General features: G+C 39.9%; 1 protein-coding gene across 18 annotated transcripts in view; it reads left to right on the forward strand.

Moving 5' to 3' along the window:
• Positions 1 to 27874, forward strand: part of SYNE1 (spectrin repeat containing nuclear envelope protein 1) — a 530910-nt gene that overhangs the window by 279727 nt on the left and 223309 nt on the right. For all 18 annotated transcript variants that reach the window (XM_050786838.1, XM_050786854.1, XM_050786847.1 and 15 more), the window contains 12 exons: positions 1700 to 1872; positions 4073 to 4226; positions 6904 to 7047; positions 7823 to 7987; positions 11411 to 11728; positions 12655 to 12810; positions 12966 to 13136; positions 14037 to 14363; positions 15623 to 15775; positions 16034 to 16201; positions 19150 to 19326; positions 27363 to 27509. In XM_050786838.1, coding sequence (XP_050642795.1) covers positions 1700 to 1872; positions 4073 to 4226; positions 6904 to 7047; positions 7823 to 7987; positions 11411 to 11728; positions 12655 to 12810; positions 12966 to 13136; positions 14037 to 14363; positions 15623 to 15775; positions 16034 to 16201; positions 19150 to 19326; positions 27363 to 27509 — 2253 coding nt within the window. The remainder of the gene's footprint in view (positions 1 to 1699; positions 1873 to 4072; positions 4227 to 6903; positions 7048 to 7822; positions 7988 to 11410; positions 11729 to 12654; positions 12811 to 12965; positions 13137 to 14036; positions 14364 to 15622; positions 15776 to 16033; positions 16202 to 19149; positions 19327 to 27362; positions 27510 to 27874) is intronic.

The raw sequence follows: 27874 nt of genomic DNA on the forward strand, positions 1-27874 counted from the left end.
ATTACAGGTGTGAGCCACTGCACCCTGCCATAAACCAAATTTTGGTTTTGTTTTTGGTTTTTGTTTTGTTTTGTTTTAGATGGAGTTTTGCTCTTGTTGCCCAGGCTGGAGTGCAATGGTGTGATCTCAGCTGACCAAAACCTCTGCCTCCTGGGTTCAAGCGATTCTCCTGCCTCAGCCTCCTGAGTAGCTGGGATTACAGGCATGCACCACCACGCCCGGCTAATTTTGCATTTTTAGTAGAGACAGAGTTTCTCCATGTTGGTCAGTCTGGTCTCGAACTCCTGACCTCAGATGATCTGCCCACCTCGGCCTTCCAGAGTGCTGGGATTACAGATGTGAGCCAGCCAAAACCGAGTTTTTAAGAATGATAGGGGAATTATTTTGGCAAAGATAACCCGGTGGAGACTTGGGAATGGTGGCAGAGAGTGGAAAAGTGTGAGGAAAAGCCAGAGGAAAGAACAGCTTAGTGTGTGAGAAATTGCTACCAGTTGCTCATTGCCACAGCGGAAACTGGTGGCAATGGGTGGCTGAAGCTGAGGTTTCTGGAAGTTGTCAAGAACCACGTTTTAAAGAGAGATGAAGCTTTGTCTTTTAGGTGACATTATCAGTTTTATAACTTGGAATTTAAACTTCCTTCTGGCTGGGCGCAGTGGCTCACACTTATAATCCCAGCACTTTGGGAGGCTGAAGTGGGAGAACTGCTTGAGCTCAGGAGTTCAACAGCAGGCTGGGCATCATACTGAGACCTCATCTTCACACACAAAAAAAACATTTAAATTAGCTGGGCATGGTGGCATGTGCCTATAGTCCCAGCTACCAGGGAGGCTGAGGTGGAAGGATCACTTGATCCCAGGGGTTCGAGGCTGTGGTGAACTATGATTACACCACTGCACTGAGGCCTGGGAGAGAAAGATAGACTCTGTCTCTAAAAAAACAAAAGAAAAAACTTCCTTCTCACATAGAAAAAGAATAGTGCTTGCGGTGGCTCAAGCCTGTAATCCCAGCACTTTGGCAGGCCGAGACGGGCGGATCACGAGGTCAGGAGATCGAGACCATCCTGGCTAACACGGTGAAACCCCGTCTCTACTAAAAAATACAAAAAAATAGCCAGGCAAGGTGGCGGGCGCCTGTAGTCCCAGCTACTCGGGAGGCTGAGGCAGGAGAATGGCATGAACCCGGGAGGCGGAGCTTGCAGTGAGCTGAGATCTGGCCACTGCGCTCCAGCCTGGGCGACAGAGCGGGACTCCATCTCAAAAAAAAAAAAAAAAAAAAAAAAAAAAAGAATAGTGCTTATGAAGAACATGAAATGTATAATCAATTTCTATAGGCTTTTTTGTTGTAGAGACCATAACATTTATAAACTCTTCATCCTATAACCTTTGAGAAATCATGAATTCTACTGTACTATATTTTTCCCTTGTTAAAACCAGTAAAGTAAAACTTCATTGGAAGGAAGGGATTATTCAGAGAAGACTGGAGACCTTCAACACCAAGGCCACTTAGCAAAAACCCGCGGGTAACTGGTGACTGGTACTCACCAGCAAGCCACTTCCCCACCCTCCATCTCAGCCGACTGGGAGCTCCAGGGCTGGATACAATTGCATATTATTCTGTGATCTTTAGGAGCTCTGCAATATTTAAAGCCAGAAATGTTAAACATACAAATGACAAAGGACTTCTGTATTTGTTTTCACAGGCTCTATTATCAGTCAAACAGGAAAAAGAGATTCAGATGAAAATGATAGTAACCAGGGGAGAATCTGTCCTTCAGAATACCTCTCCAGAAGGCATTCCCACGATTCAACAGCAGCTGCAGAGTGTGAAGGATATGTGGGCATCCCTTTTGTCTGCAGGGATTCGTTGTAAAAGGTGAGGGAAACTACGGCCAAGCACTGGGGAAGCTACTACTAAAAAATCAATATAATACTACTGAACAGACCATTTCTGTGGCTCCCTTCCCTTCCCTCCCCTCCCCTCCCCTCCCCTCCCCTCCCTTCCCCTCCCCTCCCTCCCCTCCCTTCCCTTCCCTTCCCTCTCTCCTTCCTCCCTCCCTCCCTCCTTACCTTCTTTCCTTTCTTCCATCCTTCTTTCCTTCCTTCCTTCCTCCCTTTTCCTTCGATTCCTCTTTCTTTTTATTTCTTTTCTCTTATTAGAACAAAAGAAACTGGCAGATGTAATCTCACATTTAGATTGACCTGAATACTGTGCTTACATGTTAATATAACTAAAAATGCATGTTTCTCTTTGTTGTTGTTGCTAACATAAAAATACAAAAAAAAGATTCATAATGTAAAAATATAGGGATTAAAACCAAGTAGTGGACATGGGAGGTAAACCCAAGAAATACAAATAGAGGAGTAGGAAAGAAATAGCAGGCAGGGGGAGGGCAGTAAATAAAGGGTGTTGTATTAGCCTGTTCTCTCGCTGCTATGAAGACATTCCTGAGATTGGGTAATTTATAAAGGAAAGAGGTTTAATTGACTCACAGTTCCGCATGGCTGGGGAGGCCTCAGGAAACTTACAGTCATGGCGGAAGGGGAAGCAAACACGTCCTTCTTCACGTGGCAGTAAGAGAGACGAGTGCTGAGCAAAGGGGGAAAAGCCCCTTATAAAATCATCCGATCTGATGAGAACTCACTCACTATCACAGGAACAGCATGGGGGGAACCGCCCCCATGATTCAGTTACTTCCCACTGGGTCCCTCCTGTGACATGTGGGGATTATGGGAACTATAATTCAAGATGATATTTGGGTGGAGACACAGAGCCTAACCATATCAGGTATGTTATCAAGCAATTTGCCCACCATTGTGAGCAACTGCAACTTAATCTAGTCAGGCAATGCTGGGAGCTGATATACAGTGTGAGCCTCGGTTATACCATCCAAGGGCAGGGGATCTGGGGTATTTGGAAACAAACTCCTATGAATTAGAAGAGCAGTTGAGGGCTGCCCCTAAGGGTGAGGCTCCCCTGCCCTTCTTGCCTACATTGCCCTCAAACTGAGAGTACATCAGAGCCTAGAGAATGTCTTCAAGCTAAGAGATCTAGGAGCGATTAGAAGTCCAGTTGGCCCTGTGCTGCAGTGGTGTGATCTGGGGGTGTGGATGGATGGAGCACTTATAGTTTCTGCTGCAAAAGGACCCAAAACCTGGTAGTACAACTAGGCAGAAATGATTAATGGAATTTAAAATATAGCATGTGTAGGCCGGGCGCGGTGGCTCACGCCTGTAATCCCAGCACTTTGAGAGGCTGAGGTGGGTGAATCACAAGGTCAGGAGGTCGAGACCATCCTGGCTAACACAGTGAAACCCCATCTCTACTAAAAGTACAAAAAAATGAGCCAGGCGTGGTGATGGGCACCTGTAGTCCCAGCTACTCGGGAGGCTGAGGCAGGAGAATGGCATGAAGCCAGTAGGCGGAGCTTGCAGTGAGCCGAGATAATGCCATTGCACTCCAGCCTGAGTGACAGAGCGAGACTCTGTCTCAAAAAAAAAAAAAAAAAAAAAAAAAAAAAGCATGTGTGTGTTTAGACAAGAGAAGTGCTTAACTTATCTATAAGAGAAATAATTAAGTTTTAATATTTAGACCAAGTCAGGAAATATTGTCCTTTTATTTCATTGTGATTTTCTGATTTTTAATCTCACGCAAGGTGGTTACTGTACTTGTTCTTCTCTCCTGCTCTGAATGTCCTGCTCAGTTTGATAGAGTTAAGTATTGCTTCTCTCCCTGCCCAGGGCTTTGGCTCCAGAAAAGACCCACTCAGGGGGATCTCTCCCAGTTTTGCCTTTGAACCTCTCTCAGTGTCTGCTGTCCCCCTAGCTGCTGACTCTTGAGTTGATAGCCAGTTCCATGTTTCTGCATATTGGCCTGGGGTTAAATGTCCCTTGCTTCCTGAGGCTGCCCTTCACACCTGGACTCAGTGTCGTTAAGCCCTGGGTAGCCTGCTCACTCCCAAGTCAGCTTCTCTTGACCCCTTGCTGACTGGAGTGGATGGAGCAAACACAATGACAGATTTTAGAGTCCTAAGGATTGTCAATGTGGATTTATTGTCCTTTCAAATCCCTCGCAGTCAACTCGAAGGAGCTCTCTCAAAATGGACAAGTTACCAGGATGATGTTCGACAGTTCTCCGGTTGGATGGACAGTATGGAAGCCAACCTAAATGAATCAGAAAGGCAGCATGCAGAGCTGCGGGATAAAATAAGTATGCTCGGAAAAGCCAAGGTGAGAGCTGGATTCCAGATTCCATTTGTTTTCTTACAGGCTTCTTTAGAATGCCACAGTCAGACAAAAATGGGATTACGTGTATGCTGGGACTGTGCACATAACCAAATTATGTTTGGGGCTTATAGTATAATTTCTAAAGCCTTCTTAAACTGGAATTTCATTTGTGGTTATTTTATTAGTGAGTAAAAATTTTCCCTTCCAGGAAAACCATGTAGACCCATGTTTTATAATACAAACCATTGAAAATGTAGCACCATGAAATATCTATTAATGTATTCAGCCTGCTTATCGTTAGGAAGTCTTTCTTTTTTTAATCACATCCTTTTGTGTTATTTTTTGTGCATTTGTCATAATGCTTATATTAGTACAGTACTACATGGAAAGATTTTTAAAATAAATAAATAATGGCATGTTCTTAAAACTTATTGACAGTAGTATTCAAACATGAAGTTTTACAGTCCTTTGGTTTACAGCTGCAGCCTTACTCCAGGGCATGATCATTGGACAGCCTGTTCCTTCACCCCTTTACCATTGTCCTAAACAGCACTTATGATCTTCTACACAGAAATCCTTTAACCTCTCACATTCTCTATTTCTGCTCATTTGTGTCACCTCACCCTGAATATATTACATTGGAAACCTCATTATTCCCAGTGCCTTCTTTCTCATTGCATCGGGCACTAGGTTCTACTGATCCATCCTCTTCACCTGAACTGGAACAGACTCCTGATTTTTCACCTTGTTTCTTGCCTGTATCTATTGTTATCTCCTATAAAGATGAATGTCTCACTTCCAGCCTGAGGTCCTGTGTTGGCTTCCCATTGTCTACAGTATAAGCTCAATCTCCCTTGCCTGGTTTGTAAGAATGGAAATGAGCTCCTCTGCCATGCTCCTTTCCTTCATGCTCCCAGCCTCCTCCCTTGTGCTCTCCAGCCTTGCTGAATCTCACACTGTCTCCCGAACATGCCACAGTCTTCACAGTTCTGTGCCTTTGCATAATCTCTTCCCTTTTTACAGAAGGTCCTTGCTCTGTCTCTGCCCCTGGCAACCTCCTACTGATCTTTCTGAATGAATTTTGAAGTCATTTTAGCTATGCTACACCACCACCGCTCAGGCTTGATTCATTGTTCTGTTCTCTCATAGCCCTTGGTTCAAAGCTCTTTATCAATTTCATAGGATACATATTTGCATGTCCCTCTCCTTCAGTGGATAGAGATGCTTAATTTTCTTCATATCTTCAACACTTGGCTCTCTGTCTGTCACAGAGCACATGCTGAGTAACAGTTATTTAAATGACTAAATGATCTTATGTGACCTATGCCAAGGTACTTAATGTTTCTGGGGCTCATTTGTGCATCCGTAAATTAATATAATTATAATTATCTGCTTCATAAATACCTGCAGTAATTAATTGCTTAATTAATTGGATTCTTCATCTATTCAATCAACATTCATTGAGAAATTGCTACATGCAGGCATTGTGCCTGATTCTAGCAGTAAAAACAGTCAAGCGTACATTAGTGGGGATGCATTCACTCATTAATAAATGTACAAATAAATAATTATAACTGCTGAGTACTATGAAGAAAAAAAGTGGTGTGGTGTGAGAGAAAGTAATTTTGAAAAGGTTCATACAGTTGTTTGAGGCCAGGGGAGAGGGGCAGGAAAGGCCTCTCTGAAACAGCAGACATTTAGTCGATGCACTAAAGAATTTAAGGCAGAGAAATGAGCCTGGGGAGGAGTTGAGGAACCAGCATTCTAGATAGAATAAACAGCTGGTCCTCAGGCCCGGTGGAGGGAAAGATCCTGTTGCAATGGGGAGCTGCAAGGAAAAAGGCAGGTGTTGTTGGGGCAGAGAGCAGGCAGGGAGGGGCTGCGAGGGGAGTTTGATGAAGAGACAGGGCCTGATCCTCCATCGCCATGTCAGCTGCTCTGAGGATTTTCCTCTTGATCCTGGCAGCATTGGGAAGATAATCCAGGTTTTAAGCTGAGAAGTGACATGATTCAACTTTTAATTGCAAGACATTATATCACTTAGACTGCTGTGTGGAGCATGAAATAAGGGACAGGGAAAGAACTGGTGGCCAGGAATCTGCCTGGGAGACTACTGCAAAGTCCAAGTGAAAGAGGAGGGCAGCCTGCGCTGGGGAGTTTGCAGGAGATGTGGGGACAGATGTCACGGTATAAAAGGAGATAGAGCTAACTGGATTTCCGAATGGTTTAAGAGGACAGAGAGCTAGAGAAGATGCTGAAACAATTCTCATGTTCTGGGTTGACCGGCTGGGTGGGAGGTCATGGCATTTGCTGTTTGAAGAGATGGAAAGAGAAGGGGGTTTCATGGGAGGCTGGGGTAGAATAGGGATGGGGTGAGCATCAGGGGTCCATTTCTGGTCATAATCAGTTTGAAATGTTAAAGTAGAAACATAAAGTCATTAATTGGGAATTCATATCTTAGAGAAAGTTCTGGACCAGACATAAAATACACACATACACACACACACACTCCATGCATTCACACACATATCTGTGTCAAATAGATAAATAGATGGAGGGATGGACGAATGGGTAACCGGAGGTCACTTGTCAACTGTACAGTTAAAATATCTTGGTTTTAGCATGTCACTGATGTGATGGTGCATGGGTAACCACTTTATTTTTCTTAAATGCTCTCTAGTTATTAAATGAAGAAGTGCTGAGTTACAGCAGCTTGCTGGAGACCATTGAAGTCAAAGGGGCTGGCATGACAGAACACTATGTCACCCAGCTAGAACTCCAGGATCTACAGGAACGATACAGAGCCATCCAAGAGAGGGCCAAGGTACGGCAAAGCACTTTTCTTGTAGATTCACCACAAGGGGAGTATTTGGAGCTGTGCTCCTTTAAAGACTCATTTATTTTCAAGAATGACGGGCTTGGGAAAACAGAACAAAAGCAAAATGAATTTTTAATATTTTAAAGGTGTTACTGGCAAAACCTTCAAATATTGTTAGTATTATGAAAGCTGTGAAAGTAAGATAATTTTCAACTAAAAATTCCTAGAAATGTACCAATTTTTAAAAAATTCTGGACAGCTTCATAATTAAGACTCATAAATGCCTTAGTATGTCTGATCGTGAGAGTTTTCTAAGATGGAAAATAATCACTGATAGTATTTATCATTCTTCATTTAGTCCTCACAAAGAAAATAAATACGCTTTTTCAGAGCACATTCTACTGTGGAAAATTAAATCCACAGTAAGTCCAAATCCTCATTTAAGGCACAATATAAAAATTTCAATTTTCTTCATTAGCAAAAGTGAATTTTTATGAAATTAGTAAAGTGAATTCATTTTTTAATCTGTCTGTTACATTTTATAAGGTGTTCAGAGATCATGTAGTTAATTCAACAAAATAGTTAATAACACATTTATTCCTGAAATATTAGATTTTTATATTTTTACATAAATCTTGAAGATTCATGATTCTAGGAAATAACTCATATTCCAATGTCTCAATAACTGTACTTTTCTAAAATTACAAAAGTGAATTACAGCACTTTGATGCTTTATGAAGTAATGTGTTCCTATCTTCATTATTGTAAATGCTAATTATAGGAAGCTGTAACCAAGTCTGAAAAACTTGTCCGCCTGCACCAAGAGTATCAGAGAGACCTAAAGGCATTTGAAGTTTGGTTGGGGCAAGAACAAGAAAAGCTCGACCAGTATTCAGTTCTTGAAGGTGATGCTCACACTCATGAGACAACATTGCGTGATCTTCAGGTAAAGCCTCCTTTATCCTAAAACAAAGGAATCTTCATTCTGAATATGGAATTATTATTTTAAGCAATAGGAAGTTAATAGAAACCTTGAGCCCAGTGGCTAGCTGATACACATTAAGTGCAATCCCCATAAGGTCTGATCAAGAACATTCTGAGACCTCAGTAGTATGTGCTAGTTGACATCATTTTGTAGCAATTTAGATAGGGCAGGACTAGCACTTGGGGAACTCATAGAGCTGCTAGGGTGGCCCTGACAAGAATGGCTGGAGATCCAATTGATGGGGTTGTCTGGCCTACCTGCCTGTTTCTCCCTAAGGGATCAAACCAGATGTGGGGGACAGCAGCAGAAAGCATTAGAAGGTGACATGAAGTCAAACTAGTGGCAATGTATTGAGCCATGTGGTTTTAAGCAAAACTTGCCACATTGCTGATGGTACAGGTTTGGGCTCAGGATTCTAGAAGAAGGAATTAAAGAAGCCACAAAAAAAAAAAAAAAAAAAAAAGTGTTTGGGCCCAGGCCAGCAGGCCATAATTCATGGTGAGAAGTCAGACATGGTGGAAAAAGTGGTCATAACCTATATACTTATTTACTCATTCAGTATTTACTGGGCACTTAAAACAGTACACATACTTTGCTAGCTACTTCAGGTAAAGGTGATTAAGATACGATTTCTGCCTTCAAGGAACTTGAAATCTGATGAGGAACACAAACCCATAGCAAGATGATTATAAAGAATGTGGTGAGGACATTAACAGACTAATGTAAGGAATCTTATGGTAGCCTCAAAGAAGGGCCCATAATCTTACCTCAAGGAGTAGGTAGGAATCAAGGAAGTTCACCAAGAAGGGGCCACCATGTACAAAACAAACAGCAGAAGATGGAGAAAGGCCAATGAGATCACTTTATGTCCCACCAGCAATGTGTTGGAACTTACAAATGTGCTATCAGCCCGGATTAGAATTGGTTCAGGATTGGGTAAGTTTTACCTACGGCTTGGACAAGGTGGAAAAACCAGGGACCATCATGATTATCAGTCACATATAAAATTTCTGGCTTTTTCTGTTAGGACTGGGAAATTGTATAATGTCAAGAGAATGGGGTTGGGATTAGGAAGTTGGGACTCTAATCCTTGGGGAACCCAACACTAGGTGACTTCAGGCAAGTGAGAACTTCTCTGACCCAATTTCATCCACAGAGTTGTAAGGATTAAATGGAAAAAAATCTTGTTTAAATATACGGTCTACTCATGAAGTAAGTAAATAATAAAAGTTAGAAGGGTCACAATTTCCTCAGCTTACTTACGGGTCTCATCCATCCTGCCTCCAAAGAGTAGGATGTCCTAGTCCACAGGTTTAGCTGTTGTAATTTATTTGACTCAAATCGACTATTTTCTTTAAATAACCCTTCTTAGTTCTACACTACCAACATCATTGGCAAGCAAATGCTGAGCGCCCTGTGCTTTTGTGTAGGAACTAAGCCAATAGTTACCCATCGCCAGCAGATGTTGCTGTTGCTCTGGTCAAGAGAAAATATTTCGCTTAAGCCAGTATTTAAGTGGTGCAAACCTAACTTCCCCCTGATTTCACCGTGCATTAATTCTTACATTTTCTATTGTGAGCCACCACAAAGGTTAAAAAGGAAGGAAGATGCTAGTGACAGGAAGCAGTGGTGGAGAATTGTGATGCCGCAACCACAAAGCAGAATTTCTTCAGAATCCTGATGTTCTGTAGCATGTACATGGTGTGGGGATTGGCCAGTCGTGTGGACCATATTCAGAAATTATTCTGTATAACCTGAAGGCCTAGTTTGGGTCATAGAACATATATAATTTATATATTTTTATATAATATTTTAAATATATTAATATATTTTAATATGTTTAATATATTATATACACATATTTATGTTATATATATTTTATATTTTTAGTAATATATATAAATATATATTTATTTAAATATTGAGCTATATTTTTCCTTCAGAATACAGAGTTGAAATTTGGGATATATGAGAATTTATCTAATAGAATATTAACTTGGATAATAGATAAAGTGGTTATTTATGAAGTATGGAAAAGATGCTGAGAAGATTAATAAATCAGTCAACTACTGTCCAGGGCCACAGTGTCTGTATTTTTAAATAAAATATTATTGGAATGCAGCCACACCCATTTATTTATGTATCATCTGTGGTTTTTTTCATACTACAATGGCAGAGTTAAGTCATTGCAACAGAGACCTATGGCCCACAAGGTCCAAGTTATTTACTATCAGGCCCTTCATAGAAAAAGTTTGCCAACTTTGAATTAGGAAAATGATTGTAAAAAATTATCATGAAAAAAAGTCTAAGAATTTTAGAATAAAGTTTATGTATTTGTTGCCAATTTGATTAATATTTTACCATGTATATCTATAGTTCTTCTCTTTCCATGTGCATATGTGTTTACATTACACCATGCTTGAAGTGACATCGTATTTGAAGAAAAATGTTCTATTAGTTGAAACCATATGAGATTGTTATTTTTGTAAGAAAAATATTTTAGCAATCTTAAGTGGTTTTTAAGGTATGGTATTGAGGAAATACTATGTTTTAACTACATATATTGATATTTTTAGCATTGTTGATGGGATTTGACATGATTTATTTTACTTTAGGTGATCAGATCAAGTGACCATATAGATTTATGTTTATCACCAGAAATATAAGTGTGCCATGTTGTTTTACCAACATCTTTAAGGATATAAGTTTCTTTTTATCCTATAAAAAATAGCATATGCTCTTCAAAACTTGATTTATACTAAATTTGTAGGGTAAATCTTTGGGGCTTAGGCTTTGGTGGAGGAAATGTGTTTGCACCTGGGAGCACCTGGTGGGCAGGTGTGATGAACTAATTTCCCAGGTTTGTGTGCCCTGCACTCTCCAGGTTCAACTTTTCTTGGCCACCACAGTGCCTAGAGTACAGCTTTGGCAAAAGATTCCTCCTTAGCAAAAAGAGGGTTCATTGTTTCTTTCTCAGTCACAAATGTAACACTGAGCTATTCAATGTCAAAGCAAGAAGCTTAAGGCACTTTAAGCAGATTATGAGCCATAATAAGCCTAGGTCATTCTTTTAAACAATAACTCTTTACTCACAAGTGTTTTTGCCTATAAGCTAAAAAGTCAAATTTCAAAAACTGTTGATTGAGAAAAATATTGGGGTGTGTGTATGTGTGTGTGTGTTGATTATTTTAATTGGAAAAATTTTAGGAATCTTTCTGACTTGGAAGAAAATATTGTTAGGGACGTATTTTTGTATAGGGCATAATAAAATCATTTTTTTCTAATGAGAAGCTCAAGCAATCACAGTTGGCTTGGGCGAGACATGCTAACCCATGCAAGTGTGAAATATGATTCAGAGTAACAGCCATACCTTTTTCTCTGCAGGAGCTACAGGTACACTGTGCAGAGGGGCAGGCCCTGTTGAACTCAGTGCTGCACACCAGAGAGGATGTGATCCCATCAGGTATCCCACAGGCAGAGGACCGGGCTTTAGAGTCTCTCCGGCAAGACTGGCAGGTTTACCAGCACAAGCTGTCCGAGACCCGGACTCAGTTCAATAACGTAGTGAACAAACTGAGGCTAATGGAGCAGAAGTTTCAGCAAGTAGATGAATGGCTCAAAACAGCAGAGGAGAAAATTAGTCCCAGGACCATACGTCAGTCAAACCGAGCAACCAAGGAGATACAGTTACATCAGATGAAGGTATAACTCATGTAGATTCCTGATCTTTCTCAAAGCTACAGTTACCTTGCATAGTTTGTTCCATAAAAATATATAGTATCTTTTGTCCAAAGCTTAGGCTTTGCAAAAGCTTTTCGATTACCTAGAAAGTTAAAATAAATTACAATGGAGCATTCCTCTTACAGCAATTATTTCATAAATTAGCCTTTGATACAATGTAGTTTAATGTGATTATTTTATATTTTCCTTCCATACCCTATTACCTTGTTTTGTGAAGATACATGAATGTTTGTGTTACACTAATTTAAGTTTATGGTTCTGATATGAAATAACTCCAATATAGTTCATTGAAATGATACTGGAGAATTAGTTTTATTCTAATTTTTATGCAATTTTAGTGCACACATCTAAAATAGTGCTTGGGCCTTAGGAATTTATTTTCATTATCCACCCATTTTAAAATTGATCTAAGTACAATAGGAGGTCTAAAAAATTATGCCACTTTGTTTTCAGGTTTTTATTTATTTATTTATTATTATTATTTTTTTTTTTTGGAGACAGAGTCTCATTCTGTCACCCAGGCTGGAGTGCAGTGAAGTGATCTCAGCTCACTGTAACCTCCATCTTCTGGGTTCAAGCAATTCTCCTGCCTCAGCCTCCCAAGTAGCTGGGACTACAGGCATGAGCCACTGCACCTGGCCTGTTTTCATTTTTAATTTTTGAATGGAAGTGTAATAGATACAGAAAACTATCCAACTCAAGTGTACAGTTTGTATCACATTGTTTTAATATATTTATGAAGATAACATTTGGCATTTTCACAAGTATGTCTCAAAATAAACGTCTTCTAAACATACACTGAAACCATTTCCCATTAAGAAGATATATATCGGTCTTATTCAAATAGCTAAGATTGAATGTTTCCCTTCGATACTTTGTCATTTCAGAAGTGGCACGAAGAAGTGACTGCGTACAGAGATGAAGTTGAGGAAGTGGGAGCTAGAGCTCAGGAGATACTGGACGAAAGCCACGTGAACAGCAGAATGGGTTGCCAGGCCACCCAGCTGACTTCCAGATACCAAGCCCTGCTTCTCCAAGTGCTGGTGAGTGGGTCACCAGGTGCTCAGCATAGGCCAGCAAACTTCACCGGCCAAAATAGCCTTCCTTTCACGAACATCCAGTGAAGATACATATTCATCAACAAAGGCCCTGGCACAGGCCTTTACTTCACCGTTCAGTTTTCTCTGTTCTTTCATAGGAACAAATAAAATTCCTGGAAGAAGAGATTCAGAGTTTGGAGGAATCAGAGTCATCCCTCAGTTCCTATTCGGATTGGTATGGCTCTACGCATAAAAACTTCAAGAATGTGGCTACCAAGATTGACAAAGTAGATACAACAATGATGGGGAAGAAATTGAAGACGTTGGAGGTAGGCACACATACTTCAGATTTGTGTCCAACCTTTCCGTTCACCGAGCTGCCCATTCTCCTGTATAGATACTGGAAGCACAAGTGATCATCCCAACCATTATGACTGGTGATCCTGAGCTCATCGTTTTACTTGAAATACTAAGTTGGCTCTTTAAGGCCAGAAGCCGGCTTTCACTTAATTATGATGTGTTGTTATCAGAATGACTTACACATGGACACCCATGAAAGTCTTAACTGAATTCCAGTGTGACACTTCAATATTAAGAGAAAACGACCTCTCAAATTAATGGCCCAGTGCCTGTCCAGAGTTTAAACTCAGGTCTTTTGAAAAAGATTGCTAGGGATGAGAGAAACATCAAGTTCTTTTTTGATTCTCTGAATTGGAAATGATATATCAATCAAGACTTTTAGAACCTATATCGAAGTAAAGAAGCCAGGGTTCCTGATTCCTGGCAGGTCAAATCTGGTTATGAACATCAACAACTTAGTTTAAAGGGAAATAGGTAGACTGAAGAACAGACCTTGAGAAACCTTTCTTTAAAAGGAAAAGAAATGGCCAGGCTCAGTGGCTCACACCTGTAATTCCAGCACTTTGGGAGGCTGAGGTGGGTGGATTGCTTGAGGTCAGGAGTTCAAGACCAGCCTGACCAACATGGTGAAATCCTGTCTCTACTAACAAATACAAAAATTAGCCAGGCATGGTGGCACAGACCTGTAGTCCCAGCTACTTCAGAGGCTGAGGCAGGAGAATCTCTGGAACCCAGGAGGCGGAGGTTGCAATGAGCCAAGATCGTGCCACTGCACTCCAGCCTCAGTGACAAAGTGAAACTCCATCTCAAAAAAAAAAAAAAGAAAAGAAATAAGGTTACATTTGCTTCCAACTCACTCTCTTTTTCAGGTTTTGCTCAAAGACATGGAGAAAGGTCACAGTTTGCTGAAATCAGCCCGGGAGAAAGGAGAGAGGGCTGTTAAATACTTGGAGGAAGGCGAGGCAGAGAGGTTAAGAAAGGAGATTCGTGATCACGTGGAGCAGTTGAAGGAACTGACCAGCGCTGTCCGGAAAGAACACATGACACTGGAAAAAGGTCTTCATTTAGCAAAGGAATTCTCAGATAAATGCAAAGCCCTGACACAGTGGATAGCAGAATACCAGGAAATCCTACGTGTTCCTGAAGAACCCAAAATGGAATTATATGAGAAAAAAGCTCAGTTATCTAAATACAAGGTAATGTGTTTACTCACTGACAGATGCATGCGGAGTTCACGCAGAGACTAAATGGGAGGGAGGTAATTCTTGCTGTGTGTTACCCGTAACAGCTGCTGGAATGCATCCCGCACGTGTCCGTTCTGCAGCTGTCCAGCGATGCCATGACCTGTGGAGATCTACTGGGTTAAATCCACTACTTCAGAGTTATTTTTCCATTCAGAGATCTGATACTCAAAGATTGTGTCAATACATTTATTGATTGTATGTATCTGTCAATCAATGAAGATCTTTTCTGATGTGTGAGCCAGGTATTTGGATCCTCCAGGTAAAATATTGCTGGCACGAGGATCCCATATCTTTTCCATATTGAGGCTTCCCTTCATCTTCTAGTACCCAAGGCTAGAAGCTGACCTATGGTAAATTGAAAGTGACATATCGTATTTATAAGAAAATAAGTTCTAATTAACAAACTCTAGCTGAGTACCTTAGAAACTGATTTTTGAAAGAATAAATAGTGATGTGGATATACCTATACATGACATAGACAAAGGTACTTCACCCGCTCCAATATTTGAAGCAATTATGCAAGCTTACATGTGGAATAATTTGTGTTATAAATTTGATCTGGATGATTGAGTGATACCTTTTAAGAATTACAGTGTGCTGGCTTACCCCAAAGCTTTCCCTGTTGGAAGCTTTTGTGATGGCCTCTTCCAGCCGATGTCTATTTCTATCCTTGGCTTCTCTGCCAAGCCTGACAACTTGTCTTTGAAGAGGCCACATAAGAATCACAGCCTCTTCCTTCCGGCCACTGATTTCTTGATAGATTTAAGTAGTGCTTTTAGCCTATTTCAGCAAGGTCACAACTAGAATTGTTCTTGCTAACTCCCTGAGTAGCTCAAATTGGAACTAACTTCATGACCTCAAAATCAAAAGACAGTGGCCTTTTCATGTTGAGAATTTTTTTCTCTGATGAAAGGAATAAGGTAGAAGCCAGAAATATGAGCTATATTAAATTTAGCCAAATAGAACTATTTCCCATCCTTTTTTCTCCACATAGGACGGTCCATTTGATGTGTGACTTTTCTTTTGTATTTAGAAACTGTGTTAGCCATAATAAATCACTCTCTCTTTAATGTTTTGCACTTATTGATTCATAAATATGTACCAATCTTTCTTTGAGGTGGATCATCTCTTGGTGTGCCACGGGCGTATGTATGTATTCATCTTGTTCGCAGAGATGAGCAAGCTCATTTTTTTTTTCTTTGTAATTCAAGTCACTTCAACAAACGGTGCTGTCCCATGAACCATCAGTAAAGTCAGTGAGAGAGAAGGGTGAAGCTCTTCTGGAACTAGTGCAGGATGTCACTTTAAAGGACAAAATAGATCAACTTCAAAGTGATTACCAGGACCTGTGCAGCATAGGAAAGGTAAGGAGAGATGAAAGACTCCATAAAAGGGTTTATTTTCCAAAATGTGGGTCCTGACTCCTTTCTCTGTGTCACATAATTTTAAGATCTGGTATGGGTTAGTATTTTTTTTTTAATTCAGATAGATATTTAATTGGCATAATGACTATATATTTTTTCCATTCCTGGTAGTTTTCTCTTGGGTTTTTTGTAATACAAAACAGTTTTGAGTAGATTTTTCACTTGAAAGTCACCTCTGATGGGCACCTGGTTTTGCAGGAGCATGTCTTCAGTCTGGAGGCGAAAGTCAAAGACCATGAAGACTACAACAGTGAGCTCCAAGAGGTTGAAAAGTGGCTGCTGCAGATGTCCGGCAGACTGGTGGCCCCTGACCTCCTGGAGACGAGCAGCCTGGAGACAATCACCCAGCAACTGGCCCACCACAAGGTACCCCTGACCTTTAAAGGGCTGCCTTTGGGACAGCTTCACCAGTGTGTGTATGCGTGTGTCTGTGCATGTGTGTGCATGTGTGGGGATGCACACACAGGTGCATCTCTGGTTTACAATGATTGTACTGAGAGAATCAGGTCTATATTAGTCCGTTTTCACATGGCTGACAAAGACATACCTGAGACTGGGCAATTTACGAAAGAAAGAGGTTTATTGGACTTACACTTCCATGTGTCTGGGGAGGCCTCACAATCATGGTGGAAGGTAAAGGCACATCTCACATGGTGGCAGACAAGAGAGTGTTTGCGGGGAAACTCCCATCTTTAAAACCATCAGATCTCATGAGACTTATTTGCTATCATGAGAACAGCATGGGAAAGAGCTGTCCCCATGATTCAGTTATCTCCTACCGGGTCCCTTCCACAACATGTGGGAATTCAAGATGAGATTTGGGTAGGGAGACAGCCAAACGATATCAAGGTCTAAGTCTCAAGCACTTCTGACAATTGACAACAGTTGAACTTGGTGTTCAAGTGAATCAAGAAGAGTTGAATCCTCTCATTGAACTTCTGAACACATTGTTGCATTTTCCCCAGCTGATAATTTTTATCTCAGAATTTAGTCTTTATGGGATCTATTTTGGAAAATGCAGCCAAAGGCATCAGAAAATCTGGATTCTAGTCTGGACTCTTCCCCTTCCTGGAGAGACAACTTCGCCTATCTGAGTCTGTCTTTTTCTCCTTTAGGATGATAACAATACCAGCCCATCTCATAATTGTTGTGCTAATCACAGGAGATAATATTTGTGAAGACATTTTGTAAATCACAAAGTACAAAACTAATGTGAGGAGTTCTTATCTTTGATACAGGTGATAGGCTAAAAGCACTATTTAAATCTGTCAAGATAAGAACTTAATAATACGTATTTTTAGTAATTATGTTTACCAGATGATAGATGTTGTGGTCACAATTTTATGGAGCAACTTATTTGTGATCGTAATGGAAAGCAAGTTTATTCATGATGTGGTCGGTGTCTGATAGTGTGTCTTAGGAAAGCCAGTTAGCCTCTCTGGGCGCCAACATTTCCATCTATAAGAAAGGATTTTATTTAACAAATATGAATTAAAAAGCAGCTACACTATACCTTCTGGTAGGCACTGAGGAGATGACAATCCAGAAGGTAGTCTACCCCATGAATGACCTCATGGTGGAGTGGTTCTGTTCCAACTCAGAGACAAAGTGGTTCCTTTCAACTGAGCATATATAATAACTGCTAGCCCAGCACTGTTTGAAAAAGTAGTAGACCCTGGACTGCTGAAGGGGCCACCCAGGCTTCCTATAGATATAATGATGGGTTACCCAGGCAACCGTATATTGGATTGTGTCACTTGTCCTTAGCATCATATAACAGTTAAAAAAAAAAAAAGAAAAGAAAAAGAAAAAACACTAGAACTTGATTTTATTTATTTATTTTTTTGAGGTGGAGTTTTGCTCTTGTTGCTCAGGCTGGAGTGTGGTGGTGCAATCTCAGCTCACTGCAACCTCTGCTTCCTAGGTTCAAGTGATTCTCCTGCCTCAGTCTCCCGAGTAGCTGAGATTACAGGTGCCCTCCACCATGCCCGACTAATTTTTGTATTTTTAGTAGAGACAGGGTTACACCATGTGGGCCAGGCTGGTCTCTAACTCCTGACCTCAGGTGATCCACCAGCCTAGGCCTCCCAAAGTACTGGGATTACAGGTATGAGCCACCACACCTGGCCAGAACGTGATTAAAAAAAATAAGTTTTTCTTCCCTGAGTCATCTATAAGAATGCTCACTAAAGAATGCCAGTGGGTATGGTGGTGTGAGGTGAAATCAGGCTGAGCTATGTACAAAGCCTGGGGTCTGTGCCATACCTTGACTGTGTTGTACAACCTCACTGTGCTTCAGTTTCCTCATCTATAAAATAATGATAGTACACATTCGTCGGGCTTATATGTAATTCCTGGACTATAGCAGGTGCTTAATAAATGATAAGTTTAAATGCTGTTTTCATTATTATAAACAGTAGTAGATGTAAGTTAGATATCACATGAATTAAAAAATAGATATTAGATTATTACAGAAACTAGAATTAGATTATTACATTTGTGCAGAAGTAATTGTTTTGTCATTAAAAGTAATAACAGGCTGGGCACGGTGGCTCACACCTGTAATCCAAGCACTTTGGGAGTCCAAGGCTAGCAGATCACTTGAGGTCAGGAGTTCAAGACCAGCCTGGCCAACATAGTAAAACCCGATCTCCATTAAAAATACAAAAAAAAAAAAAAAAAATTAGCCAGGTGTGGTGGTGGACACCTATAATCCCACCTACTTGGGAGGCTGAGGCAGAAGAATCGCTTGAACCTGGGAGGCAGAGGTGGCAGTAAGCCAAAATTGTGCCACTGCACTCCAGCCTGGGCAGCAGAGTGACACTCTGTCTCAAAAAAAAAAAAAAGAAAGAAAGAAAAGTAATGACAAAAACCACAACTACATTTGCACCAACCTTATAGAAATGAGATATTATATAAATTGGATGAAATAGTAATCAGACTGTTTTAGACAAAAATTACGCCAGAATTATAACTTATCGACCTGAAAAATATAGGAACATCCTTTTGTCTGGTAGTAATACCATGGAGCAGATATCTCTCTGAGATCAGCCATGAACACAGTCTAGTCTTAAAGGTTACTTCGTCAGTCCTTCTGTAACTAATCTCTCAAGCTCATTGACTCTTCCCTTTGGAGTATCCCTGAAAACATGTGCTTTTGTTTTCATTTAATGTATAACTAAGATAAATTGCAAGATTCTTTCAAAAACAGTATTAAACAGTGAAATTATCTATCTTAAACTTTGTTTGATGGATAAGTTATTTAAAAGTAAAAGTAGAATTCTGAGAACTCTGTATTGGTTTCATTTTTGCAGGCAATGATGGAAGAAATTGCTGGTTTTGAAGACCGTTTGAACAATCTTCAAATGAAAGGTGATACTTTGATTGGCCAATGTGCAGACCACCTGCAAGCGAAACTTAAACAAAACGTCCATGCTCATCTGCAGGGTACAAAGGACAGCTACTCAGCGATCTGCAGCACAGCTCAGAGGGTGAGTGTCCCCAGAACGTTCCATGATGACGAGGAATTATGGAGACAGGCTGTGTAGTCTAGAGACTTTTTATAAATAGAATCAATGCTCAACTCTTTGGATTAGTTAGTTTTGATGTGTTGCCAGACAGGAAATATGAGGATAAATTTCACAGTGGCTGTGTGAACACAAAACTAACACATTTTGTATTTGATTGATGTGACTAAGCAATGAATTTCAGATATTGTTTTATCCAATTTGTTTATTCCATGAATTGATTATGAAAAAGTTTGTTAAAAGTTGATTTGGGCCGGGCATGGTGGCTCAAGCCTGTAATCCTAGCACCTTGGGAGGCCAAAGCAGGTGGATCACTTGAGGTCAGGAGTTCGAGACCAGCCTGGCCAACATGGTGAAACTCCGTCTCCACTAAAAATACAAAAATTACCCGGGTATGGTGGCAAGCACCTGTAATCCCAGATACTTGGGAAGCTGAGGCAGGAGAATCTCTTGAACCCAGGAAAACCCAGGAGGTGGAGATTGCAGTGAGCTGAGATTGCACCACTACACTCCAGCCTGGGAGACAGAGAGAGACTCCATCTAAAAAAAAAAAAAAAAAAAAAAAAAAAAAATGTGTGTTTTTTTTTGTTGGTAAAAGGAATTTGAGGAAATTTTAAAAGAAAAAAATAGTTGATGTGTTTGAATAGATGATGTGTTTGTTTTTCTTTTTTTCTTTTTATTATACTTTAAGTTCTAGGGTACATGTGCACAATGTGCAGGTTTGTTACATATGTATACATGTGCCATGTTGGTGTGCTGCACCCATTAACTCATCATTTACATTAGGTATATCTCCTAATGCTATCCCTCCTCCCTACCCCCTCCCCACAATCGGACCCAGTGTGTGATGTTCCCCTTCCTGTGTCCAGGTGATCTCATTGTTCAATTCCCACCTATGAGTGAGAACATGCAGTATTTGGTTTTCTGTTCTTGTGATAGTTTGCTAAGAATGATGGTTTCCAGCTGCATCCATGTCCCTACAAAGGACACAAACTCATCCTTTTTTATGGCTGCATAGTATTCCATGGTGTATATGTGCCACGTTTTCTTAATCCAGTCTGTCACTGATGGACATTTGGGTTGATTCCAAGTCTTTGCTATTGTGAATAGTGCCACAATAAACATATGTGTGCATGTGTCTTTATAGCAGCATGACTTATAATCCTTTCGGTATATACCCAGTAATGGGATGGCTGGGTCATATGGTGTTTCTAGTTCTAGATCCTTGAGGAATCGCCATACTGTTTTGCACAATGGTTGAACTACTTTACAGTCCCACCAACAGTGTAAAAGTGTTCCTATTTCTCCACATCCTCCCAAGCACCAGTTGTTTCCGGATTTTTTAATGATTGCCATTCTAACTGGTGTGAGATGGTATCTCATTGTGGTTTTGATTTGCATTTCTCTGATGGCCAGTGATGATGAGCATTTTTTCATGTGTCTGTTGGCTGTATGAATGTCTTCTTTTGAGAAGTATCTGTTCATATCCTTTGCCCACTTTTTGATGGGGCTGTTTTTTTCTTGTAAGTTTGTTTGAGTTCTTTGTAGGTTCTGGATATTAGCCCTTTGTCAGATGAGTAGATTGCAAAAATTTTCTCCCATTCTGTAGGTTGCCTGTTCACTCTGATGGTAGTTTCTTTTGCTGTGCAGAAGCTCTTTAGTTTAATTAGATCCCATTTGTCAATTTTGGCTTTTGTTGCCATTGCTTCTGGTGTTTTAGACATGAAGTCTTTGCCCATGCCTATGTCCTGAATGGTATTACCTAGGTTTTCTTCTAGGGTTTTTATGGTTTTAGGTCTAGCATTTAAGTCTCTAATCCATCTTGAATTAATTTTCGTATAAGGAGTAAGGAAAGGATCCAGTTTCAGCTTTCTACTTATGGCTAGTCAATTTTCCCAGCACCATTTATTAAATAGGGAATCCTTTCCCCATTTTTTGTTTTTGTCAGGTTTGTCAAAGATCAGATGGCTGTAGATGTATGGTATTATTTATGAGGGCTCTGTTCTGTTCCATTGGTCTATATCTCTGTTTTGGTACCAGTACCATGCTGTTTTGGTTACTGTAGCCTTGTAGTATAGTTTGAAGTCAGGTAGCGTGATGCCTCCTGCTTTGTTCTTTTGGCTTAGGATTGTCTTGGCAATGCGGGCTCTTTTTTGGTTCCATATGAACTTTAAAGCAGTTTTTTCTAATTGTGTGAAGAAAGTCATTGGTAGCCTAATGGGGATGGCATTGAATCTATAAATAACCTTGGGCAGTATGGCCATTTTCACGATATTGATTCTTCCAATCCATGAGCATGGTATGTTCTTCCATTTGTTTGTGTCCTCTTTTATTTCACTGAGCAGTGGTTTGTAGTTCTCCTTGAAGAGGTCCTTTACATTCCTTGTAAGTTGGATTCCTAGGTATTTTATTCTCTTTGAAGCTATTGTGAATGGGAGTTCATTCATGATTTGGCTGTTACTGGTGTATAAGAATGCTTGTGATTTTTGCACATTGATTTTGTATCCTGAGACTTTGCTGACGTTGCTTATCAACTTAAGGAGATTTTAGGCTGAGACAATGGGGTTTTCTAAATATACAATCATGTCATCTGCAAAGAGGGACAATTTGACTTCTTCTTTTCCTAACTGAATACCCTTGATTTCTTTCTCTTGCCTGATTGCCCTAGCCAGAACTTCCAACACTATGTTGAATAGGAGAGGTGAGAGAGGGCATCCCTGTCTTGCGCCAGTTTTCAGAGGGAATGCTTCCAGTTTTTGCCCATTCAGTATGATATTGGCTGTGGATTTGTCATAAATAGCTCTTATTATTTTGAGATATGTTCCATCAATACCGAATTTATTGAGAGTTTTTAGCATGAAGGGCTGTTGAATTTTGTCAAAGGCCTTTTCCGCATCTATTGAGATAATCAGGTGGTTTTTGTCTTTGGTTCTGTTTATATGCTGGATTACGTTTATTGATTTGCATATGTTGAACCAGCCTTGCATCCCAGGGATGAAGCCCACTTGATCATGGTGAATAAGCTTTTTGATGTGCTGCTGGATAAGGTATGCCAGTATTTTATCGAGGATTTTTGCATCGATGTTCATCAGGGATATTGGTCTAAAATTCTCTTTTTTTGTTGTGTCTCTGTCAGGCTTTAGTATCAGGATGATGTTGGCCTCATAAAATGAGTTAGGGAGGATTCCCTCTTTTTCTATTGATTGGAATAGTTTCAGAAGGAATGATACCAACTCCTCCTTGTACCTCTGGTAGAATTCGGCTGTGAATCCATCTGGTCCTGGACTTTTTTTGGTTGGTAGGTTATTAATTATTGCCTCAATTTCAGAGCCTGCTATTGGTCTATTCAGGGATTCAACTTCTTCCTGGTTTAGTCTTGGGAGAGTGTAAGTGTCCAGGAAATTATCCATTTCTTCTAGGTTTTCTAGTTTATTTGTGTAGAGGTGTTTATAGTATTATTTGATGGTAGTTTGTATTTCTGTGGGGTTGGTGATGATATCCCCTTTATGATTTTTTATTGCATCTATTTGATTCTTCTCTCTTTTCTTCTTTATTAGTCTTGCTAGTGGTCTATCAATTTTGTTGATCTTTTCAAAAAACCAGCTCCTGGATTCATCGATGTTTTGAAGGGTTTTTCGTGTCTCTATCTCCTTCAGTTCTGCTCTGATCTTAGTTATTTCTTGCTTTCTGCTAGCTTTTGAATGTGTTTGCTCTTGCTTCTCTAGTTCTTTTAATTGTGATGTTAGGGTGTCAATTTTAGATCTTTCCTGCTTTCTCTTGTGGGCATTTAGTGCTATCAATTTCCCTCTACACACTGCTTTAAATGTGTCCCAGAGATTCTGGTATGTTGTATCTTTGTTCCCATTGGTTTCAAAGAACATCTTTATTTCTGCCTTCATTTTGTTATGTACCCAGTAGTCATTCAGGAGCAGGCTGTTCAGTTTCCATGTAGTTGAGCAGTTTTGATTGAGTTTCTTCATCCTGAGTTCTAGTTTGATTGCACTGTGGTCTGAAAGACAGTTTGTTATAATTTCTGTTCTTTTACATTTGCTGATGAGTGCTTTTACTTCCAACTATGTGGTCAATTGTGGAATAAGTGTGATGTGGTGCTGAGAAGAATGTATATTCTGTCGATTTGGGGTGTAGAGTTCTGTAGATGTCTATTAGGTCCACTTGGTGCAGAGTTGAGTTCAAATTCCTGGATATCCTTGTTAACTTTCTGTCTCATTGATCTGTCTAATGTTGACAGTGGGGTGTTAAAGTCTCCCATTATTATTGTATGGAGTCTAAGTCTCTTTGTAAGTCTCTAAGGACATGCTTTATGAATCTGGGTGCTCCTGTATTGGGTTCATATATATTTAGGATAGTTAGCTCTTCCTGATGAATTGATCCCTTTACCATTATGTAATGGCCTTCTTTGTCTCTTTTGATCTTTGATGGTTTAAAGTCTGTTTTATCAGAGACTAGGATTGCAATCCCTGCTTTTTTTTTGTTTTCCATTTGCTTGGTAAATCTCCCTTCATCCCTTTATTTTGAGCCTATGTGTGTCTCTGCATGTGAGATGGGTCTCCTGAATACAGCAAACTGATGGGTCTTGAGTCTTTATCCAATTTGCCAGTCTGTGTCTTTTAATTGGATCATTTAGTCCATTTACATTTAAGGTTAATATTGCTATGCGTGAACTTGATCCTGTCATTATGATATTAGCTGGCTATTTTGCTCGTTAGTTGATGCAGTTTCTTCCTAGCATCAATGCACTTTACATTTTGGCATGTTTTTGCAATGGCTGGTACCTGTTGTTCCTTTCCATGTTTAGTGCTTCCTTCAGGAGCTCTTGTAGGGTAGGGCTGGTGGTGACAAAATCTCTAAGCATTTACTTGTCTGTAAAGGATTTTATTTCTCCTTCACTTATGAAGCTTAGTTTGGCTGGATATGAAATTCTGGGTTGAAAATTCTTTTCTTTAAGAATGTTGAATATTGGCCCCCACTCTCTTCTGGCTTGGAGCGTTTCTGCCAAGAGATCTGCTTCCCTTTGTGGGTAACCCGACCTTTCTCTCTGGCTGCCCTTAACATTTTTTCCTTCATTTCAACTTTGGTGAATCTGACAATTATGTGTCTTGGAGTTGCTCTTCTCGAGGAGTATCTTTGTGGTGTTCTCTGTATTTCCTGAATTTGAATGTTGGCCTGCCTTGCTAGGTTGGGGAAGTTCTCCTGGATGATATCCTGCAGAATGTTTTCCAACTTGGTTCCATTTTCCCTGTCACTTTCAGGCACACCAATCAGACATAGATTTGGTCTTTTCACATAATCCCATATTTCTTGGAGGCTTTGTTCATTTTTTTTTTACTCTTTTTTCTCTACACTTCTCTTCTCGCTTCATTTCATTCATTCAATCTTCAATCACTGATACTCTTTCTTCCAGTTGATCAAGTTGGTTACTGAAGCTTGTGCATTTGTCATGTAGTTCTAGTGTTATGGTTTTCTCTATCAGTTCTTTTAAGGACCTCTCTACATTGATTATTCTAGTTAACCATTCGTCAAATCTTTTTTCAAGGTTTTTAGTTTCTTTGCGCTGGTTACGTAGTTCCTCCTTTAGCTCTGAGAAATTTGATTGACTGAAGCCTTCTTCTCTCAACTTGTCAAAGTCATTCTCCATCCAACCTTGTTCCATTGCTGGCGATGAGTTGCATTCCTTTGGAGAGGGAGATGCGCTGTGATTTTTTGAATTTCCAGCTTTTCTGCACTGCTTTTTCCCCATCTTTGTGGTTTTATCTGCCTTTGGTCTTTGATGATGGTGACGCACTGATGGGGTTTTGGTGTGGGTGTCCTTTCTGTTTGTTAGTTTTCCTTCTAACAGTCAGGACCCTCAGCTGCAGGTCTGTTGGAGTTTGCTTGAGGTCCACTCCAGACCCTGTTTGCCTGGGTATCAGCAGTGGAGGCTGCAGAAGATAGAATATTGCTGAACAGCGAGTGTTGCTGTCTGATTCTTGCTCTGGAAGCTTTGTCTCAGGGGTGTACCCAGCCGTGTGCGGTGTGAGGTGCCAGTCTGCACCTAGTGTGGGATGTCTCCCAGTTAGGCTACTCAGGGGTCAGGGACTCACTTGAGCAGGCAGTCTGTCCATTCTCATATCTCCACCTCCGTGCTGGGAGATCCACTGCTCTCTTCAAAGCTCAGTTGAAAATGCAGAAATCACCCGTCTTCTGTGTCACTCACACTGGGAGCTGGAGGCGGGAGCTGTTCCTATTCGGCCATCTTGGGCGCACCCCGTGTTTGTTTTTCTTTGCACATCATCAATACTTTCTAATTTGTCATTTATTTTGTAACAAAAACATAAATTTATTTCATAATTTTCACCATAATTATTTTCTTTTTAACTGTATGCAGCCTGGGTTTTAATCTAAATCAATACTTGCTTACATTCATATAGAATTTGAGAAAGGAATAAGTGACAAATATGACTTACACTTAAGTGGGTATACTTCCACTAAAACAGAATTCTTAATGTTTTAAAAATAAGTCTAAGAGGGGTAAGAATTGCTGTTTTAACAAAAAATTTACTAAAATAAGTAAATTGCTTTACATTATTCTAGAATTTTTAAATGACACTGCAAAGAGTTTTTATAAGCCTTTAAACTTAGTATTCTGTGTATTTTGTTTACTGGACTAGCCAGTAAGAACTGGTGATATAACAGTGACGTAATTAGAATGGTCCATGTTCACCATAATAATAAAAAAAATTCTGAGTGACATTAGTAACTTCCCAGACTTAAAAAAAAATCACCTTTAAAGGTTAACAAAAGAGGAATAAAATAATCTAATAAATAATTGAAAATGATGACAAGAGGAGAAAAGGGAGAGTTAAGAGAGAAAATGAGGCTACACATAGAACTCTCCAGTGAGTTCATTCATTCACTCATTCAACAGAGATTTCTTGCACACTGACTTCCTTCACAGTAAACATTTTCTTTGCATTAGGGATACAGTTTAATTTTTTTTTAACTGGTGGATGTTGGAAAGACCAACATAATTTTTAAAATTTAGAAAGCAGATGAAATTCTAAGAACATAATCAGAACTTCATAATTAAAGTTTGCAAAAGTGATAAAGAGAACAAAACACCATTCTTTTAAAAATTCTGCTTGGAATAAGAATAAATAAGGGATAAACCTAATGTCAGATGAAAGTGATGAATTTAAAAGATGACAGAGAAAAGCAGAATTCAATGATTGCTTCTATTGTCTCAATAATGAAAGAAATGCCAGGTTAAACTAATTTCCTTCTTTTTTCCTTTTTCTTAAATGGAAACATCATAGATATATTTCCTCTTGATCTCAAGTAGATACATAATTTTTCTTAATATGTCTTTATGGATAAAATGAAAATTGGTTGGCTTGTTAAGGATTTATTACATAGACATATCAGAAAATATATGAATTATTCTGGATTATTTTTGCCCTAGAACATAACTTCTAAGATGAAGTGAGGGCATCCACCTCTCTGCTCCTCATTTTATAATTTAGTTCAAATTTTACCCTACCTCTATTGCAGAAGCATCACAGTTAGAGAAACAATGGTTATCTTTTTTTGAGGTCATGTTTTATTTTTACTTTTAGTTACTAGCTTAAACAAAAAGTGCAATATTTATACCATAGGAAGAGAAGCTGCAAAAACCTCTGACTTATGTTTATGACAATTAAACTTCAATGATTTTATGTATTCTAACATGCCTCTACAGTTATATTTACCCTGCACATGTTCTCTTCCCCTAATCCAGATATTACATTGTGATGTGTGGACCGAGAAGTTATCAACTGGGGGATAGCCATTGCATTTTGCAACACTTGGGGAGGCATACAACTACCTTAGATATGTGTATGAAATTGTGGAGTCTTGGGGGGAATATCCATTTAGATCTACTGGTCATGTTTCATTGAATTTCAATTATCTTTATAGAGGTAGAAAGCAGTTCTCATAATCTCAGCATGGTTGTATTGTCTCAGGTGTACCAGAGTTTGGAACATGAACTTCAGAAGCACGTCAGCCGACAAGACACCATGCAGCAGTGCCAGGCCTGGCTTTCTACAGTCCAGCCGGATTTAGAACCAAGCCCTCAACCACCTCTTAGTAGGGCAGAAGCCGTTAAGCAGGTAGTAAACTCCTGAAAGTTTGTGTTATTTTTGTGAATCATTTAGACAGTTCAATGAAAATGTGTGAAGTACCTACGATGTGCCAAACTGTATTGACTCCTGGGAATCTAAAAGTAGGAAGAAGGTCTGTGGTTTGCGTTAGTGGAGTTCATGTGCCAGCCGGAAGATGGACATGATAGTGAGCGGCCAACTTGGTAGACTAGAAAGAGAATGGGGCCGGGTGCAGTGGCTCATGCCTGCAATCCCAGCACTTTGGGAGGCCGAGACAGGCGAATCACTTGAGGCCAGGAGTTTGAGACCAGCCTGGCCAACATGGTGAAACCCCATCTCTACTAAAAATATAAAAATTAACTGGGCATGGTGGT

This window comes from Macaca thibetana, chromosome 4, assembly GCF_024542745.1.
Source record: "Macaca thibetana thibetana isolate TM-01 chromosome 4, ASM2454274v1, whole genome shotgun sequence".
Lineage (NCBI taxonomy): Eukaryota > Metazoa > Chordata > Mammalia > Primates > Cercopithecidae > Macaca > Macaca thibetana.